The 20,548-nt window shown below is 39.2% G+C and overlaps 1 protein-coding gene and 1 non-coding gene across 2 annotated transcripts in view; both read right to left on the reverse strand.

Annotated features, from left to right (window-relative positions):
• Positions 1 to 20,548, reverse strand: part of Rg (rugose) — a 317,709-nt gene that overhangs the window by 224,026 nt on the left and 73,135 nt on the right. Inside the window, exon 3 of the mRNA XM_064039352.1 lies at positions 3,474 to 3,578. Within this exon, the coding sequence (XP_063895422.1) occupies positions 3,474 to 3,578 (105 nt within the window). The remainder of the gene's footprint in view (positions 1 to 3,473; positions 3,579 to 20,548) is intronic.
• Trnav-cac (transfer RNA valine (anticodon CAC)) lies at positions 2,328 to 2,400 on the reverse strand. The gene has a single exon. It is a non-coding gene; the product is annotated as a tRNA-Val (tRNA).

Raw genomic sequence — 20,548 nt, forward strand, 5'->3', positions numbered from 1 at the left:
GTTCCTGGAGAGTTGCTGAAATATGGGGGTGCGGAGTTGCATGAGACCATTTGGAAACTCTTTGCAAAGATGTGGAACGAGGAGCGAGTACCTGATGAGTTTCGAGTCTCTCGGGTGTGCTCCTTGTACAAGAACAAAGGCGACAAATCTGACTGCAACTCCTATAGAGGTATCTCTCTCCTGACCTCTCCAGGCAAAACCTTTGCACGAATTTTACTGAACCGCTTGATGCCCTTGTCTGAAGACATACTGCCTGAAACCCAATTTGGCTTCCGGCCGAATCGAGGTACGTGTGAGGCCATCTTCTCTATCCGTCAACTTCTAGAGAAGAGTCGTGAGCAGAGTCAACCATTGTTTCTTTGCTTTGTTGACTTGGAGAAAGCTTTCGACTCGGTGCCGCGCAAAGCCTTATGGGTGGTACTAGCGAAACTTGGATGCACGGACAAGTTTATAAGAATGATACGACTTCTGCATGATGACATGCGCTGTTGTGTCAGTGTGCAGGGCGAGGACTCGGAGTTCTTTAAAGTGAGCTGCGGTGTGAAACAGGGCTGCGTGCTCGCTCCAACTCTCTTTGCCCTGTACTTTGCAGTTGTCGTTCGGGAAGCCTTGCAGACTCTGTCCGAAGGTATCCGTATTTGTTTTCGTACCGATGGCGGTGGTGTCTTCAACCTAAATAGACTCAAGGCTCGCACAAGAGTGTCTCACGCGACTATCACTGAGATGATGTATGCAGATGACTTATGTTTTGTGGCGGAATCCCCAGATGGGCTGCAGAGGCTTATGTCGAGACTACTGCAGGCATGCAGCAGATTTGGCCTGAAGATAAATGTCAAGAAAACCGAAGTCATGGCACTTGATACTGTGAACAGTGCCCCAGTCGACATTAGACTCGGAGATGTCTCGCTTAAGCAAGTAAACCAATTCAAATATCTTGGCAGCACCATAACATCCAGGTGTCTCCTTGATAACGAAGTCAACAGCCGAATAGGAGCAGCTGCTGCAGCTTTTGGTAGACTTCGTGCCAAGGTGTTCCGCTCACATGACATAAAGCTCTCTACAAAAGTAGCTCTGTACATGGCAATAGTTCTGCCAAATCTCCTATATGCCTCTGAGACTTGGTGTCTATACCGCGACCATATTCGGACATTAGATAGATTCCATCTAAAATGCCTACGTGACATTATGTGCATCCAGTGGTCGGACCGTGTTCGTAACACGGAAGTACTTAGACGCGCTAATGTCAGCGGTATTGAGGCCTATCTAATGCGTCGACAGCTGCGCTGGGCTGGTCATGTCTCCCGGATGTCAGATGCCAGAGTAGCAAAGCGCGTCTTCTACTCAGAGCTGGAGACTGGCAAGCGTAAGCAGGGTGGTCAACGTCTGCGGTACAAAGATGTGCTGAAACGCCACATGAAGAGATGTGACTTAGATCCGTCACACTGGGAGGCTATGGCGGCAGATAGGACCAAATGGAGGCGGACTATTAAGGACAAGGTGTGCGAGTTTGAGAGCCGGCGGAGAGAACAGCTCGACGCTAGGCGAGATGAGCTGAAGGCCCGACCACCCGCGGCCATACAATACACCTATATCGGAGGAGTGCTGACTTGCAGTGAATGTGGACGGACATTCACTGCAAAAATTGGCTTTGTCAGTCACTGGAGAGCACACCAGCGAAGCTCTCAAAATTAAGCGCAGATCCAAGTCGCTGTGGCCGAAATCGGCCAGGATCAATATATATATATATATACGCCATAGTAGCTTTATGCATGCAAAGTCTCAGTCCGATCGGTTTAAAATTGACAAAGTTTCATACACATTTTCATCCCCTATTTTATCCCCTTGGGGGTAGAATTGATCAAAATCCTTTCTTAGCGGATGCCTACGTCATAGCATCTACCTGCATGCCAAATTTCAGCCCGATCCGTCCAGTGGTTTCAGCTGTGCGTTGATAGATCACTATGTCAGTCAGTCAGTCACCTTTGAGTTTTATATATTTAGATATCGGCTTTATTTTATACTCTAATTTACAGAATTTCAAAAAAAGAGTTATCTAGTTTATGTATTGAAATGTGACGAGTTTACAAGACGCAGTCAGAGTGTTACTCTCACGAATCGATGTTATCAGAAGTTTTGGTTGCATAACACGCTTAGAACACAATACGCGGCGTTGATCTAGATTTATTTGTGTGGGTTGTGGCAACTAATTAAGCCAACCGCTTGTTTTTTTTTGTCTCAGTTACAAGTACTTTTTAGAAATACAATAAAGTAATCTGGATTTTCAGTACATGAAAAGTAAAAATTAAGAAAAAGAAAAAAACGACACCTGTTTCCGCCCGGGATCGAACCGGGGGCCTTGTGCGTGTGAAGCACACGTGATAACCACTACACTACGGAAACTTGATTACAAGCGCTCAAATTATGAATTCAATGCAATCACAGTTAAGTCAAGTTAATATAAACATGACACGTAAGTTTTCTTTTGTGCTACTTGGTGTTACTACTGCGTGCAAAGCCAACCTGTTGCTCCTATGGAAAAACGGATAAGCTCTAAAGTTAAACTCTATTAAGACTTGTTTTATTATGAAAGCTGAAAAGTTTACTGTAAGTAGTAATAAACAACACTTGTAATTTTGTAAGACTGTAAAGTTATTTCACATCATTTAAGAAAATAAAGACCAATCAAGTGCGAGTCGAAAACGCGCACAGAGCAATTAAAAATATTTTTTTTGGAATGCAAATAAGTGAAGACCAAATAAAAGTGAAAAGAGTATAAAAAACAAAGCCCGTAGCGAGCATAATTAATTTTATCTTTTTATTTTGTAGGTCTATCTGAGAGTTACCCCTTTCAATTAGTTCGTCTCAGTTACCAGGAGCACATAGCTAGTGAAGGGATTGAACAACGTCAAGATGCGCGGAGGGTACGATGACGTACGGATTGAGCTCTCTTTGCATTTTCTCCCCCTCCCCCGATATCCTACTTAGCGTAACTTTTATGACGTTTTTTTATATCCGTTCTGCAGATAAAACTGCAAACTAGTCCACTTTTTAATTTCAGTACTTATTTCTGTCTAATATTTACGTACTTTAATGTAAAGTTTAATAAATGATTCACCATTAATCTTATTCGTAATCTTATCAAGCGACTAAACAAGTAAAGAGTTAAACTTGATCTCAATTCATACCAAGGCTACATAATTTGAAAGATCTCTTGTTGAAACTGTACAAAAGGGCGCCAAGGAAGGGAATCTTCTTACAAAAAAAGTTCAAAAAATGCATTCCATCCCCTGTTGTCTCTTTTTAACTTTGTATAGAACTAAGATGTTTTGTGGTGCTATCCTTTGTACACGGTCTTCGAAAGTTAACAATAGTATGGTGTGAAGTTTTAAGTGGATTAGCCTTAAAAGCCATGGTCTATACGAATATACAGTTTTGTTTTGTTATTTTAGGTAATTAATGAGTAAATTATTTACCTGTAAACTTGGTGGACAGTGGTCTAGTAGTTCTAACATGTGTTGAATATTCTGCGCGTCCTGTATCACGAAATTCAACTCCATGTCGAACTCGCCGCCCACGAGCTGCAAACAAAAATAAACATTATTCATAAGCAATCAAAACCCATTATTCTGTGTCACGGACTGACGGATGATGGTCATATAAAATTGTTGGGATACACGGCTGATAGTGAATACCAAATTCGTGACACAGTATACATCATAATCCTTCACCTTTCTAGCTGTTTCAAAATATTTATTTATCGTTTGTAAACTGAAACTGCACTTTTTCAAAGCATTTTTTTAACATGTATGTAGCTGGAGTTTTTATTTAAAGCTAGATACGTATAAAATTAGCGCTGGGGTTTCACTAGCGTCAAAAAAGAACTACTCTCCAAACGCGAAGGAAAAGTATTCTAATTTACATATAACTTCTGTACATTCTCACTGTTGAAAGTACATAGGTAGTATGGTTTACATGACGTCTAGTAGTTTAAACGTGTCTTCAACGGTTCTAGAAAACGACTAAGTAAAACTTTCGCTGTAACTTTCACAGATATTACGGGTCAGTAAATAATGATACTGTTTTCCTTGAAAAGCAGTATTTATAACAAAGTTTCAGTTGAAACAATGATCGACCTTTGCCTTTACAGGAAAGCCGGTATTGCTTACATAATATTTCTTACGAAAGTAATAAAATTACTTGTAGTTGACCTTTAGCCGACAGAACACGGCTGAGTGGTCGCGAAAGGACATTGTACGTGTCTTTTGGTTTTGCCAATTTTTTCTATCGATAGAACATTTTGTGTGAGAGTGAAATATTGGCTGTATCTTGAAAAGGTGCCGGGACAATGGGGTGTTGTCCCCGTCGTGTTCGACGGACATTCAATTTGCGCGATCGGTCAATCTCTGTATAGCTTCTGCTAGCCTGGTGCCCCGGCCTTTTGTGTTCTGCACAATGGCGTAAGCAAAGAACATGAAAAAATATAGTCGACCAACAACCAATGTTCCTATGGTTATTCTTTTGCTGCGTCACGTGGCCTATTTCAAACATCATGAAACATATTATAAATACGATAATTTTCACTTTGTAATTTTGTAAACTAACGTCAATAAAATGTAACAAATCACATTGTAGCCTTCTCTGTCCCACATTACTATCTCACTCACACAAAAGAATACTGTCTCTTTCGTGAGCTGTCGTCACTTCATTCATGGTTTCCATTATAATACGGTTATGGTAAACACCATACATACCGCGCACCCCTTATTATTATGGCAGGGATCGTTTACAATGGTGTTTCACCCTCATGGTGTTGCGGTACTAGGCGCTCATAAAAATAGCAGAGTAATTTTTCCATGGGGTTGAAACGTGTTGCGTTTATGAAGAAAGCATTAGTAGGTTATGCTTTTCGATTAGACCTTGTTTATAATGGCCCATTTTCACCGATAATATAAACCGTTTATTTTGAAAATGGAACGTGAAAATTCGCAGTTAACAGTTGTTTTATGAAAACTGCCGTTTATGTAGTCGGTGAACTGGGGCCTTATACACCTAATTAACGTAGGTTAACTTACAGAAGTCTGTAGGTGTAAACAAAGTCGTAATTAGTTAATAGGTTATGTAAGCTAATCCGGCGTATAATCAGCCATGCCTATGTAGACATGCGCCTCAAATCAATCACGCCACGAATCAATGGCAATTACAGCCCATACACAGACCGCACACTTGAATAAACACCTCATTAGATGTATTATGCACACCATAGGTACGAGTACGTACTACATATATTAACTACATATTATATCATGAATACTTTAAATGCCTGTTAAAATTTATCAATTTCGGTTGATTGAGTTTCTATGAAAGGAATAAATTAAGTTTTTCTTTCACTAAAATATAATCAAACCGCAGTAATTATTAATTTTGAACAGCGTTAACGTGGCTTTAAATCGCAATTAATTATTTTACTGGCACATAAAATTGCAAATAGTATAAGTATTAATAACTTTAATATTAATTATTTTTATGATTTAAATCACAAGCGGTTGCTCGTGGTAATTAATCAACATAAGTTATATTTTTATGACTTGATGCTGCAGAATGCTTATAAGGTGTCGAGGAAATCATCCGACAAATCTCTCAAGTTTGAAAGAGGTAAGCGTTTCACTTAACCCCAATGTGCTGACGTTAAAAATGATGACGTCGATAAAAAGTGTGGTAGCAGGGCGAGCGGCCGGTGTAATCGCATAGTCCCGTAACGGCCGGCGACTGTCACTTATAAACGTGATTATTGCCGGTAGCCGGTCGGCGCGGCGGCGACACAGCCGGTAATTTGATTGCTTGCCCGCCGGTTATTATTGCTGGCAACCCTATATCCGGACAGATCCGGTTATGGCGTCTAATAATAACGCTGACGCTCATCGCTTGTTATTTCATTAGTACCTGTAGTAGATGTGATGGCGCGAGTCGCAGGTACACGCGAGGGTTAGGCCGCTGCTCATAAGCTTATTACGTTTAGATACGATCCGCTTTGCTTTTGGATTTAACACATCTAAAACCGACTTAGAGACAGTTGCTTACCCGTGTTTCTGACGTTTTAATTTAATTCTGTGATAAAAGTTTCAGGCGTTGGGTATGAAACGTTAAATTGTAATGTTACAACGTTTAAAGGAATATGAAATGAAAACCTACTTTAGCTTTTTACCTCCGCTGTAAACAAAAACAAAAATTTTGTTCCGAGGTTTCCCAAACGCGACTTTGCTAAGCGGTTAGTGAGCAAAAACAGTTACCTAAGCCGTGTCCTCTTGTTAGGGAAGGAAAATATTGGTGTGTTGAGTACGACGTGCAGTGGGGTAGAAAGCCGAAACATAAAGCTGTAGTAAGGTAGGTCGCAGACTCGCATTAACTTTCGCCAGTGTGTAATTACGTGGAGTGGACGTGACGCCGGCGCGCACCGCTGGGAAATATTCCGCGCGGCTCTAGTTAAATGCGATGACATCGCGTATCGCTGCACACTCACAACATATTTTTTCTTTCATTGCTTAATGAAGGGGAGAATTTTCAAATAATAATCCGGGATTAATTAGCGCGGTGCTTCATTGCGAACAGTTTGTCCCGCTCGGTATTTGTAAGTACTTTGATGCGAAAACTGCTTAGTACTAATCACGGAAGATATGACATGACAAAAAAGTCTACTGGAAAGTTTGTGGAGGAAGTTACTCAGCGATTAGACGAGGAAGACATTTTCGGAGGCGCCCCGCCGCGGTACGGCCAGTAAATAACAAATGCGGTATCGTAAAAGTTGTCGAATAAGCTCAATGTGGGGTGAAGACGAGAGCTCAAAAAGGCGTGCGCACACGGGCATTACTTACGCGGGACAAAGTGGCCGTAAAATCTCACGCAGAACTCTCCCGTGACAAATTGTGCGAGCAGGCTTCACGTGGGATACGAGTAGGACGCTCGAGTGTCCTAGACTCCATTACAATACAATTAAAGAACCTCAATGACAAGACCATATTAGTGCTTGCATGTGAAAGATCTTGTTTAACTAACTAATAGTAATTAGTTATTTTAAAATATTTCCTTCATTATATCGCCGTTCATAACAAGTTTATTCAATTGAGGCCCATCACTAGTGCACTTACTTGAAACAAGCACTAAGAAATGTTACGGTCCAAGTGGGAGAAGAAAACCCTGCGTGAGTCGTAAAAAGCGCACTTAAACAAATATATGTTGACATACATGATGACGTATTGCGGTGACGGCGTTTTTCCACGCTAAGCCTTTTGAGTCGCAGTGATAAAACCCACCTTTGTAGTCAGAAAAAAATATCCCGAGGATTATTTTAAAAGCCCTAACGACGTGAGACTTTGTGAACCGTTTTCGGTAAACGAGTCTCAATTACAGGAAATTCCGCGTTTAACTGGCCTCCGAGACATAGCTTTCTCAGATTACATCCGAGCTTTGGGAAAAAAGGTTTGCGATACCGAAATAAATAGAACAGAGGCTATCGACACAAAATGGTATACCAGGTCAACATACAAGTAGTTTTGGATGTTTGGCCCCACTACCCCATAAATGAGTTCATGTGCTTCTGTGTGCACCAATCAAAATAAACGAACCCAATTTTAGGGCGGATGCTGCAAAAAAAAAGGGGGCCATGCCCCGTTTTTTTTTTTGTTGCTGTGATCTAATCGTTGCTCTCTGTTAAGTTATGTTACCCTAGTACAAGGATTAGATATTGCTGTTTAGAATTCACTCGCATAGTAACAATGATAGCTATATTGCTTGGTTTTTTGTTGAAAAACAGCAAACAGCAGGTGCTGTGTGAATTGGTAGTAAAAATGTAGTAAGTGTATAAATAAATATTTTCGCTACGAGGTGGTAGTAAAAGCGAAAGAGTTAAAAGTAGATCACTTGCAACCAGGCGAACAGAAAATGAAAGGAAGTAGATCCATAGAATACCATGAACATAAATATCTCCCTCATTCAGTATTTTTTGTTGTAAGGGTCGAGAATCATGCTATTCCCCCGGGATTATCCTGGAGCATTAAACATTCACATGGTCACCAGGCACGCAGTACTGTGAAGAAGGTTTTTATGTTATTTTATTTTTCGTAACTTGGTACATTTTGTAACATTCTATAGGAACCTGGTTAAGGAAAAAAAATAACCTTACGTTCTTTATGAAAATAAAGATACTTCATATTTGAAACATACATTTTCAACCGACGAATATTGAAAACCATTGCATTAAAGATTGTATTTTAAAATTTTATTATAAACGCGGAGAAATTATTTATTCATTTAATCACAAAAATCTTAACATCCATATCAACCTACCATATCACATTTGAACCAGAATACTTGAACTAGTTTAGCAACTTGGTCAAAGAAAATCTCCCTAGACATTTTTTTTGCATATTAAAAGAATTCCTTCATCTCTCCTCTGGCGCCATCATCAGTCACGAAATGTTTGCGAAAACTTAAAAGGCCCATGAATATGCAATAAAAGTACTAGGTTGACATAAAACGCGGAGGATGCCAGTTCGCAACAAGGGATGCTGCAGTAACCCCTGCGGTTAGGGGCGGGGACTCGCTTGAATAGTGAGCGTGGGGTGCAGATTTATCCCCGATGTCAACGTCAGTACGACGGGCCTCGTTAAACATTCGCGTGCCCACTACTAAGTATAATAAGTGTAATGTATGAACAGACCACTTCTATGAACTTCAAAAAGCGATTTCATATCAAAGGATTCTATGTTTAATCGTTCATATAAATACTTGACAATTCTAAGAATGTGTTCAATGTTGTATCTATGTACATATGTATGTGTTAATCCGCTTCACCTGACATGTTAAACTATCAATGCGTAACTGAAACATATACGTGTAATAATGATCAATGACAAAGCTTTAAAAGTTGTTCTATGTAAATGTATAATGCTGTTAACGTGGCTCAACTTTGTGTGCCAATTAGCTCACGGGATCCCGTGGCCCATATAAGCCAAAGCGATTAAAGACATAAAAACAAGTGCCTATAACAATTTATTCAATGTCGTTAGAGGGTTGACTGAGGTGAAGGGCAGCCCGGTAACCCTTCAACTGCGACCGTTAACTCCAGGTCAATGAGTTCCGTCGTTTATTAAACGACTTTGATGTCACTTCTGCTGTAGGTGAAAATTCCCACAGTTAGCATCCTATTTTATAAATGATATAATTTGGATGGAGGATTTGCAAAAAAAAATTTTGTTATCTCATGTTATACCTACATAATATATTAATAGTCATAAAGAAATGTTTAATTTTAATTTTTGATAACACTATAGGCTCTGGGCACTTACAGTTTTGATTAGGAAAGTCAGTACCTAAATAATTATCTATCTTTTAAATCCCTTAAAAGGTGTACAGGTGTTTACATATAAATTCATATATAACATTTCTTTACATAAATAAACTGTATCAGTTTATGAAAACAAACTATGTACGGTACAGGACGAAACGTCAAGCGTCAAGTTTTTGAGTAAGACATTCGATGGTAACCATACATTGGCTACCACTACCAACTATCCCCGTAATCGCTTTGAGGGCAAAAAGTAGCTCCGCCCTATTAGTTAGCAGTAACACATCACTTCGCCACTTATGGACGCCTGGTACTTTGAACCGAATGCGTGACGTCACACAATGGGGTGTGTACAAAACAAGAAAACACAATGAGGGGGTAGTATGCACAAAAAAGTGTGATTTCCTTGCAATAATAAATTACACCTCGTAAAATCCTTGACGTGTCTCTTTTTTGTAAAAATCAGTTTATCCATCCAAATTCCCTACACGCGAAGTGGAATAAATAATACATTCCCTGTTCGCTACACAAAGTAAAAATGCATGTAGGAGAGCCATTACGTAGATAAACAGGATCACGGGCTATTAGGTCGAAACGCTTTCAACCAAAATGTCAGCTGACAGCCAAGCTGAGCCTGTTAGGAGTACCTTTATCCTTTCTGTAGCTACATATAATTTATTGTTTTATTTTGTCATATATTTTCATTTTCCTGTAGTGTAAGTGAGATAACATTATGACGAAGCATAAGGAAAAATATTGTTGCAAGTACGCTTTTCACAAATGAGCACAACTCACTTATTGTGAATGGTCTCTGCTAATATTTAAATTCCACCAAGGATATATTTTCTTAAACCTGTCATGAAAACTAAAAGTTTTATTCAATTTAAATGTTATTTGGCGAGTTCATCGGTATCGTGTAGGATCGGCCCCGAACGTGGCAGGGAAACAGCCAGGCGGCCGATAAATATCTCATGAATAAGAATATTGCATTACGTATTCCCTACGAGTGTCCCCACGTACGGCGACTGAAAACTAATTTACTTTAAAGCGCATGTTTATAGGCGTCCGTCTACCAGATTACGCTATCAACCAGAATCACCACTTCAATATTTCAACCACTAAAGAACTAATACATTTATGACCCGCAAGAGTCTTTCAAACAGCATTAGTTTCGAAGTTCAGCTCATTTTCAATGAACAACATAAAGCTTGCTTAATAGTGGATACGAATTTAATTTTACAAGCAAGAACATTATGAACGTCCAAATAATTATAACATACATAATAGCAACTGCAAGTAAATTCAACATTAATTTCTTGCTTTCAACATGAAAGCCGAGCTGAAGACTTGTTTGGGAGTAAATCGCTACATATGTTGCGGAATATTATATTATTCCACGTAATATGAAAAAGACTCTCCACGCAAAGGAGTCACATAAGTGCTCTCCACGACAGTTCCATTCAGTCCATCATTATGGAATGGAATTGGGAAGTCACACTAAAAGCTCACAGGGGATCGACAGAAATAGTTTTTTTTTATTGTATCGTTAGATTGATTTTCCTCGAACTCTGGCACAAACTAAAGCTACTACTTGAGCTAAATCTTTTTCTTTTATTGCACCTCACTGAGAAAACGCTGAGTCGATCTCCGATATTGTACATCGCATAACTCACAGAAATAAAGAAAACTCCAACAAGACATCAAATTGCAAGTAAAAATGCTTTTGCGAACATTAGTACGTGGGAATAAAATAATTATTTAAGCTGCTCGCGGAATGTTTCCAGCGGATTAACATTCACGGAACATTACATCTGCAAGGAACTAAAGTAATGACTGCTAAAACTAACATTAATTCGTATTAGCTTCATGACTCCCGACTCATAAGAACATGAGCAGAACTCGCGTGCGTAATTTACGTCGTTATAATAGAGCAAAAACTTGCTTCGGTGTGGATAGCTCAATGGCTGTTGTGGTTTTTGCCGCACAAACTTTCGGCCGAGATGAATAGGGACGCTTAACGCTTAAGAGCCGAGCTATTTCATGATGTTTGCACATCTGGTGCCCGGCTTCAGACACACGGACGTAAAAAGGCATTTTGCGTTATTAGTACTTTCACAATACACAGCTACTTGCTAGTTCAGCTGATACCAGGGGATCATAACACGTAAAGGGTTATAAGTTTGCTAAGTTTGTAACTCATTAATAAAGTACAGGATCCGGTCCATGTACGAGGTGTTGAGCTCCTGAATGTCTTATAATTAAAGGGGCTGTCCTGTTATGAGCCCCGAACGGGATAATGGTCTGATATGGCTGTTGTAAGATAACAATCGACTGACGATCATCCTAGTAAAGCTTTACAGGGAGGGACAAAACATTAATTTGTATTTGTGGAATACTTAGCTATGTTTATGTAAATCTAGGCTGGCAGGCAATATTTTATTTCCATGGAAATAATACGCTATATATAAAAACCTTTGTAATTATAATAACTAATTTTGAAAACACATGAATTTCCGTATGAACAGCAAGAAGCGTAATATAAACTGTGGCGAGCAAACCAGTGAAAAACTGAACGACCACTTATTCAGTTCTGTATAAACCTTAAAATATCAGAGCGAGAATATTAACAAAATATAATTTCTTTTACTTTTCTTTAATTTACTGAATAAATGAACACGAGTCAGTCTGTATCATCCCATATAAACATTTATTAACAAAATGACATAAAAACATAACATATACCTAAGAAAACGTTAACAGAAAACTTTGTTATGAATAATAATTTGGGTTCTTGGTCCGAACATTTCTCGTTCTGAAAGCGAAAACCAAATATACTAATAACGACCTTTTAGTTAGGAGTCTAGTTTATATTTGGGTTTCTGCAGTAGTCTGGTGTTGTTTGGTTTCACAAAAATAACTGTCAAAAGTCACGAAACAAGCTGACGAGCTCACATCGGCAACACCTCAGCTTCTAACTAGATATCTAAATAAGTCTATAATAACGTTTATTTCGCATAATCTAATAAACAAAGTAACTGACGAATGTCATTAAGTAGTACATTATAGCAACTTTACCCAAACTAGAAGTGTTTGGGTAAAGTTGCTAACACTCTTTATAATTGAAATTATAATTTAACAAAGGCTTTCGGAAGTCAGGTCGCCAGGTGGCACAGTCGCCATTTTTACGATAACTTCGAGAAAGTTCTGCGACACTTTTGGATAAAGAGTTATACATAATACCAGTCAGAGTTCAGAAAACTTTTTAAAGATGAAATATTATAATCCAATAGGGGACGAACAAAGCCACGGGGAAAAATATTTTTTATAACTTTCAATGGAGTGCTGGAAAACTAACAGTATCTGCGGGCTTTCAAAACAAAACGACGACAACCTAAAAACATAACGTTTCAGGGAAGGGAGCAAACACTAACACAGCACTAACATAGAAATTCTGCGAAAAGTAACTCAACAATAATAGGTTTTGTTACCACATTGAGCTTTTTTTTTTGTTTCGTTGAATAGTGAATAGTAATTAGACGCAACAATTATGTTGTGCCATCAGTTTCCATTGAATAGCAGCAGAACATCAGTAATACCGGGACCTCCACGATCCTATTTCCAATTTCCAGCAAGGTGGATGGGCGCCGCGAGAGTATAATTTACTTGAAACACTCCTGTTTACCGGCCGCCAGCCGAAGCACTCCCCAGACGAATATCCTCAACATTTCTTACAGCCCCATGTAATTATATGGCCCAGACACGCTTTGAATATATACATTTTAGATTAAATTTCTGCAAAACTAAAAAAATATACGTATTTTAAATGTGATTGAGTAATTCAAGCCAATAGCATTTTTCATACATAAATTAAATTTTAAACTCGACTTAATGCAATCATCAAATCAAGGGCTATTCAGAAGCAGTCGCTGAATTAATTATACATTTAATAGAAGTTTAACAAAACTGTCGTATCTCGGCGACCCAAATCATAAACAGATAGACAAGTGGGCAAATAAAGTGGCTCGGGTGTCCTGAACAAAAGGGAGGTAGCAGCCCTTAGCGCCACTCTCGACAGATATTATGAGACCTTCATTATTACCGACAACGCAGAATTTACTCCGCCAGATTTCGACCCTCCACTATTGCCGTAATCTCAGTAAAATACCGACTCTTGTTTATGAGCTCCTGGCAAAAGGTGATTGTATAATGTCTTTGTCCGTTCTACTGTAATATCGTCGGAAATAACTACCATGTTGCTCGTTTGTATAATTTTCTTTATCTGAAACCTTTTGAGCTAACTTGTACCTTTAGTTTGGATGATACTTGGGGAACTACAAACAGAATTTGTGATGATATGACCCTTGTAATAACAGACGCACTAATTTTATATAACCTTGTGCTGGCAACCAGGCTGTGTACCAGGGCAGCAGCAGCTAACAGTAGTCAATTGCAGGCGGGACAGCGCCAACAATGGCGTTAACTCGCGCCGAGAGAATTAGTCGGAGAGGCCGCACGTCCCGGCCACTTTGTTGCAATTTGCGCCAATTTACTGCTACTATTTCGTAACCAGCCTTTATAAAAGCTATAATTTAAGTCATGCTCGTAGGATAATATATGATCGACCTGCATAATTACATTCCTCTCGAAAGTGCGTGCATCATTTATCATTACGACAAGGTGACCACGACAGAGACTGCAGAGAACGCTAAAGCAAAAGCAAACCGACTACTTTGTAATTGTATAAAGAAGAATAACGCATACATATTTTATAAATGCATTTTATAGTTTATCGTAACAGTCTCTAATTTACTGAGCTGGATAATCCCTCTAAACTTACTGTTTCGTAAGTAAAATATGTAAGGAAAGCTTCAGTCCGGCACCAGAGCGATTGCAAAGTAATGTTTTTCTGAGATTTTTCCGCAGTGAATACCTAATGAAATAGAATATGTATGAGGGATTTACGCTAAAAAGCTAATCTGTTAGAGTCGTTGTTAAAATTAGCGCAAGCAGTAAAAAGTCGCACAGTACATTTTGAGAACAAATTGGTTATTTTTGCTCAGTATTATCAGCTCGTTCATGGTGATTTATTATTTTCACAACTAAACGTTACCTGCGCTAAATGAAAAAGCTGGAGCTAAATGGAAAAGGATTAGAGAATTTGTAGGTTATGTAATAAAAGTTCAGGCGGTGCCAGCGACAGGAATACGTTAATTAGTAGCGATCTGTAATAAGCACGGGTCGTGTGGAACAAGCCTGTAGTTGTTTGCCGGTCGTCGCTAAAGAGCCGCTGTCATCCGCTCGTAAACGTATAATCTCAGCCAATGAGTCGGGATTTACGATAATTTAATTTGGGACACAAACGAGAGGCCGTATGAGGTCGGGATTAACAAAGGTGTTTAATTAGAGCACCTGGTGTTCCTACAAGTTGAACGTAATTGCTGGCCACCTACATGCTGGCGGGCGGCTGCTGCATATGAAATACACGTGTACTTCACTAAATCAGGTTAAACACGTGCTGCAGTTTCAGCAGTGTTAATTGAAACTTGTGCACTAATATCAAAGTAAATTAAAAATTGAATATAAAAATATGACAATAATATCATCTGCAATCTGTGTACTTAATGTAAAAAAGAATATACATAGTATCTTTTTACATGCTACCATAAAACACCTGATAGGTTTACAACCTGAACCAAACAACGCATACAAACAATCCCTCAAACAGAGGCGAGATAATGAGAACAAGTCATAAAACAAAAGAGTTACAATAACATTCCTTGTGGAATACTAGGGCATCATACGCTTAAAGAGTTTCTTAGCTAAGAAAGGGCCATGGCACAGATGCATGGCGTTTTTTGTTATGATGCCGGCAAGGAGGCGGGGCGACAAGGATAGGAACAACAAATAAAAACTGTTGTATTCTACATAAACGGGAACGCCTTAATAAAAGGCCCCTGCCTGCATTATTCATACAGATGCTAATGGAAATGGCAGGTCTTAAAACTGTAGACGTAAACAATGGCCAAGTTTACTGTTTTTGAGACTCGAGGAAAGCCTGAGGCGCACAATGATCCCTGATGAAAAATTTGCGACACAAAATGAAAAGGGAGTGTTTGTCGTCAATTAACAAATCCGTTTGCGCATTTTATGTCGAGCCCCGACAATGGGGAAAGCCGTGGTGTTTTCCATCAAGTGTTTACTTTGTTATATTGACAATATCCTGATGTTTTATTAACAAATTGGTAAACATTACGCTTCGGTATTGTTGCTGCAATTCATAACAATTTAATCCGAGAGTGATATTGACATAAATTGTTCAGAGATTTGTATCATTTTTGTAAGATTAGCGCCTTACATGGACCGGTTATGGCATGTATTTGATATTCCTAGGTAGGTATTGTTCAAATTAGCAATTCCGATAGAGTGGACCGGCGGAGAACCACAAATTGTTTGAGGTCTATCTCCTGCTACGGATTGTTTGTTAGTTAATTGATTGATTGAACCATTGCAGCTGTATCTTATTGCACGTACGTATATAAGCAGGTAATTAGAGTGGCACGCTCGGCTGCCGTGGTGACAATGACATTACTATTGTACCGGACGTGTGTACTGATAGACAACAAGAGATCGTATCTACAGAGCGATTTGAACACATCAATGATCCGACACTATCATTAATGTATTGCTCTGTCTGACACCGTGTAATGGCATCGTCGGATGATTTGTTGCTACAAAACGTTCAAGCCTTCAGTTTACCAGCAAAAAGTATAAATACCAAGTAATTAGCATAGTTGAGATTTTTTATTTTTTAACTCGGCGGGAAAGTCTGATACCCTCTTAACTATGCTCGCTTAAGCGCATCCCCCAGTGGGCACTTAAATGCATTCACGGAAAGAGCGTATTTAAATGTCTGCCTGTAAAATCCTCCTCCAAGGAAGAGCGCCTCTACTGCAATTTCTTTTTTATTTTGCACAAGCTGAATATGAAAAAAAATATTTTTTATTTTTCATTTAAATCAAATATTTGCTGCTCTTTAGCTTTAAAATGAACGTACCGTAATTGTCGTAAACACGATATACAAACAACTGTAACAATGTAAAAGAAAGCAACAAAACATCCCCATTGCACTTGACGGTTAAAGTATAGCAAAAAGATATCGAAGTACCAGGAGCGCAGTAATAAGAAGCGGTGAGACGCTCGCGGCGACACCATGCAATATTGATGTGGCGCGGGACGGATCGCCGGTGCACGCTAAACAGACAGACAGTATGATAGGAAAGCGAGTGTCGAAAAGTGTATTAGAAATTTATGTACGTCCAAAATCGGGACATTTTAGAACAGACAATTTTGTTTAAACTCTCGAGTATAAAAATAAGAAACAGACAATGTTAATACATTTTGGTACATTTGTGAAACATCATCGAATGCTCACAGGTTCAGAGAAGCTGCGATGCATACCTCCTATATTAAATAAGCGAGTGCGCGAACAAAGGATTCCGCATTGTCGTGCAATATTGACGGAGCCAACAATAGTGCAGTAAATAATGCGCCGGCTGCACTGCGGTCGCTGATAAACTGCTTTTTAAGTCGCACAATACGGGCTATCTCGCCACTACCTGACAACCACAGAAAACACAACTAATGAACTGCTACCGAAGTAGGTTACAGGAAACATTCACTTTGTACTACTCACTATTTGTCTGATTGCTTTCCTACTACAAAGCGGTAAAGTGTATTTTCTTGAAAGTAAATAACAATTTTGACATGACAAGGGACAGCATCAGTCTTTTGCATCTGAGAGTACCTAAGTCATTAAATATTGGTTCTTTTGTGTATAAAGGTCCGAAGCAGTGATCCGCACATCCCAGAAGTCTGACGGCGAGCTCCATCAACATCCTCTTATTTTCTGCGCTCCCGGTAGTAGTGAGGCACAGACGCAAGGCAGAGCGGAGCACAGTGGGCATCCGGTCCCGCGGCCGCCACCTCCGGCCATCTATAAGGGCGGCTCGTATCCGGCACGGACGGTAAACACCGGCCCATCAAAGCCGTTTTACCAAGCTTATGTGGAAATACACGGCAGTAGTCTCATTCTCGAAATAATGCCGGATTTTATGTCAAGCATTATTTACTTAGTACAATACGTACATCGAAATATTAGATTTTAATCCGTTAGGTGATTTTAAGAACAAGATATGTGTAAATACTTTATCAATATACTAATTAACGCTTTGCTTTTGGGTTGTGACAGATTAAACCCAAATCGTATAATATAAAGCTTACAAATTCGGTGAACATTGTGTAGAGCGGTTATTTTGAAGTTATCCTTTTTAGCCCCTACTCGGCAACTATTACGGTTTAATGAGGGTTCTACGAGCCACGATAAGCAGCCACCTTTGATGTTACCGACATCATTGTCACCAATCATATTATGTAGATTTACGTACTCGAATTTTTGACTGTTTAATTACAATATAGATAAAATCTGTGAATAATATTGTTGAGCAGAATTCTGCGTAAACTAATAACACAGCTGCTCTGGAAGAGAGAGCTTTGACAGATTCCAGGAAACGTTTCATTGGAATTCATGAAATTAATTGAGAGGTACAATTTTGCAGTAAATGAACCTCCATTATAATTGTATTAAATATAAATACTATGAGTAAATTGGCATATAACTGGAATTACATATGAAATGACCTTTTGTATTTTTATCTTGGATAAGAACTTTAGATTTAGATACTTTTGGGACATACATATATGACTGCTATAATCCTAATAGAGAAGTTAGTACCGCGCGTATAAGCCTCGGTGCAGCGGCATGATGGCGGCACGACCGTTTCCGCTTCCGTGGCGCGCACATACGCCACTTTCCGCCCATCAATAGAACCTCCGCCGCGGATCCGCTGCTTTGTCTACACGGAATGTAGCTCTCTTTGTTACTAAATATTCTTATGATTAAAGAAAATACGTTTTTTTAATCATACTTGAAACATACGAATTCAAACAATTAAATCAGGGTCTGACAAACCAAAATATTAGTTTTATAAAGAAAATAAGGGGTGAGATTTGGTTTTGAAAAAATACCTTCTTTCTTATAAAGAATAGACTTTATGGGAGCGAAGAAAAACCTAACATTACTTTTGGGTCGCAAACTTTTCCGTTTTGTATTAACATTATACGTACAATAATATCACGCCTCGAGTCATGTTAACATTTTCATCTCGAGCTCACACGAGTACAGTATTATACTAACTATGAAATAAAGGACGCTTCCATAACTATAACTGAAACGGTCCACATAAAATAAAAGTGGTGAGGTCAGAGCAGTTGTTTCGTACCGTGAGCCAACAACTCTGTTTTAGTGGCACAATCGTAACTTTTACAACAGAATTGGCGCAATGCATAAAACACAGTCACGTCACAAAATGGATGGGGTTCGCAGTGTAGTGGCTATCGGCGCAGAATCCATTTGGTTGGACCAGTGGCTAATATACTATGCAGGGGTTTCACGGCTATAGAAAATAACACGAGGCGGAATGTTGGCGCATGTTTTCGAATGTGTTGGGCTGAGCCGCCAGGCGTGCAGAACCTTTTAGGCATTTAACCGCTGAAAGCCGGACGCACCTGTGATACGCTCGCGGCCTTTTGACACAGGAATCTCGTTGGATTGTCGGCCAGCTCGCTACGTACGTGCTACCGCACGAACTTTCTGCTCCTAAAACGTTTTACATTCCGCAACACCAATACATTTTCCGATTTTCAGATAAGCCTATTTTTTTAATTCTAATTTAATGATAATTTGGTGGTGCAAGTTGTTGACTTTTGTAGGAATATAATCCATTTGACTCTAAACAGCAAGTTAAGAAAACGATGGCCGCAAAATTATTACGAGACATTGTTTAGCTCGCAAGTAATAACAGCTCATTCCGCACGTTCCGAAACTATCAAGTTGCAACTATTCAGTTGAGAAACTCCATTAGGGGAGGGGGCGACTAAGATGACATTGTTTGCGCTCCGATCGAAAATCGATAGTGTCCAGTTTAACAGTGTTCGATTGTCGAAGATAGACGCCGGTATTAGTCGGAGCGATCAGGCATGCATGGCGTGGCCGCAGCTTCTCCGAGAGCCCTAAGATTTGACTGCCATCCGAATTGTCACATAGCTTAATATTGCAGCAACTGGATGTTACCAATAATATTCAAGTCACTGAATCAGTTGTTATTGTAGTATGCAAATTGCAAAGTATGTTAAATGGTCCCCGTAGCAAGACAGTTCGAGTATCAAACACTCCTACATATTTCTAAAATTTAGCATATTTTCTCAAAATATGGTTTAAATCCGTTTGCCCCTGAGTCAACCTTCGCGGAGCTGTTTTCCAATAAGTCGATACGGACTCCAATCCCAGACGATATTAATCTTTTCATACATCTTAATCCTGACGAATCTGTAGTTAGATCTATTTGAAGAGCACTATCGCTATTACATTCTGAAGAGATTTCAATAAAAATATTCGGGCTGGTTGAAGCGAAACAGATTTATCATAAATCTGTAGCACTTAAGGTTGATTAATGAGGCGCATGATATGGGGATAAAATATTAAATACGAGCTGAAATGAATCTGTTTTTGTGATTATTTAGATGTACATTCATCATGACAGTGAAGATGGAATGTCTGTTTTGGTTAACTTAGTGGGGGATGTCAGGCTTGGGATTAATTCGTATATCAAGCAATACAAAATTGGACACAGCTTGATTGTCACTGAGGATTTTTGTCGCCATTTTTTTCCTAGAATAACCGCAAAAAATCGTATAGATTAAGAGTTTTGATCGAGATCTTATATCATCTACTAGATGTAATATTTATTTTATTGGTCGAAAATAAATTGCTTTTATTGAGATTCCTTGACTTTTACTCTGTCCTCTGAGAATTATTTCTGTATCAGTGGTACGACAACTAAAACACATAAATTCGAGTTATATTGCGAAGAGACTAACTTATAACTCCAGTAACTTGTAACATTGGTGTAAACCGACGAGCTTACTAGAGAAACATGTTAACGATGTAAGTGCTGAGCGCTCGTCAGGCGAGCTGCGGCGTGTCTCGCCACAAGGCAACACCTCACGTCACTACTCACAACCTGCCACGCTGGTACACCTTATTTGCTAATTAGTTGCTAATGTTCTTTAGGATGTAGGTACTCATTTATT

Source organism: Helicoverpa armigera, chromosome 19 (assembly GCF_030705265.1).
Source record: "Helicoverpa armigera isolate CAAS_96S chromosome 19, ASM3070526v1, whole genome shotgun sequence".
NCBI lineage: Eukaryota > Metazoa > Arthropoda > Insecta > Lepidoptera > Noctuidae > Helicoverpa > Helicoverpa armigera.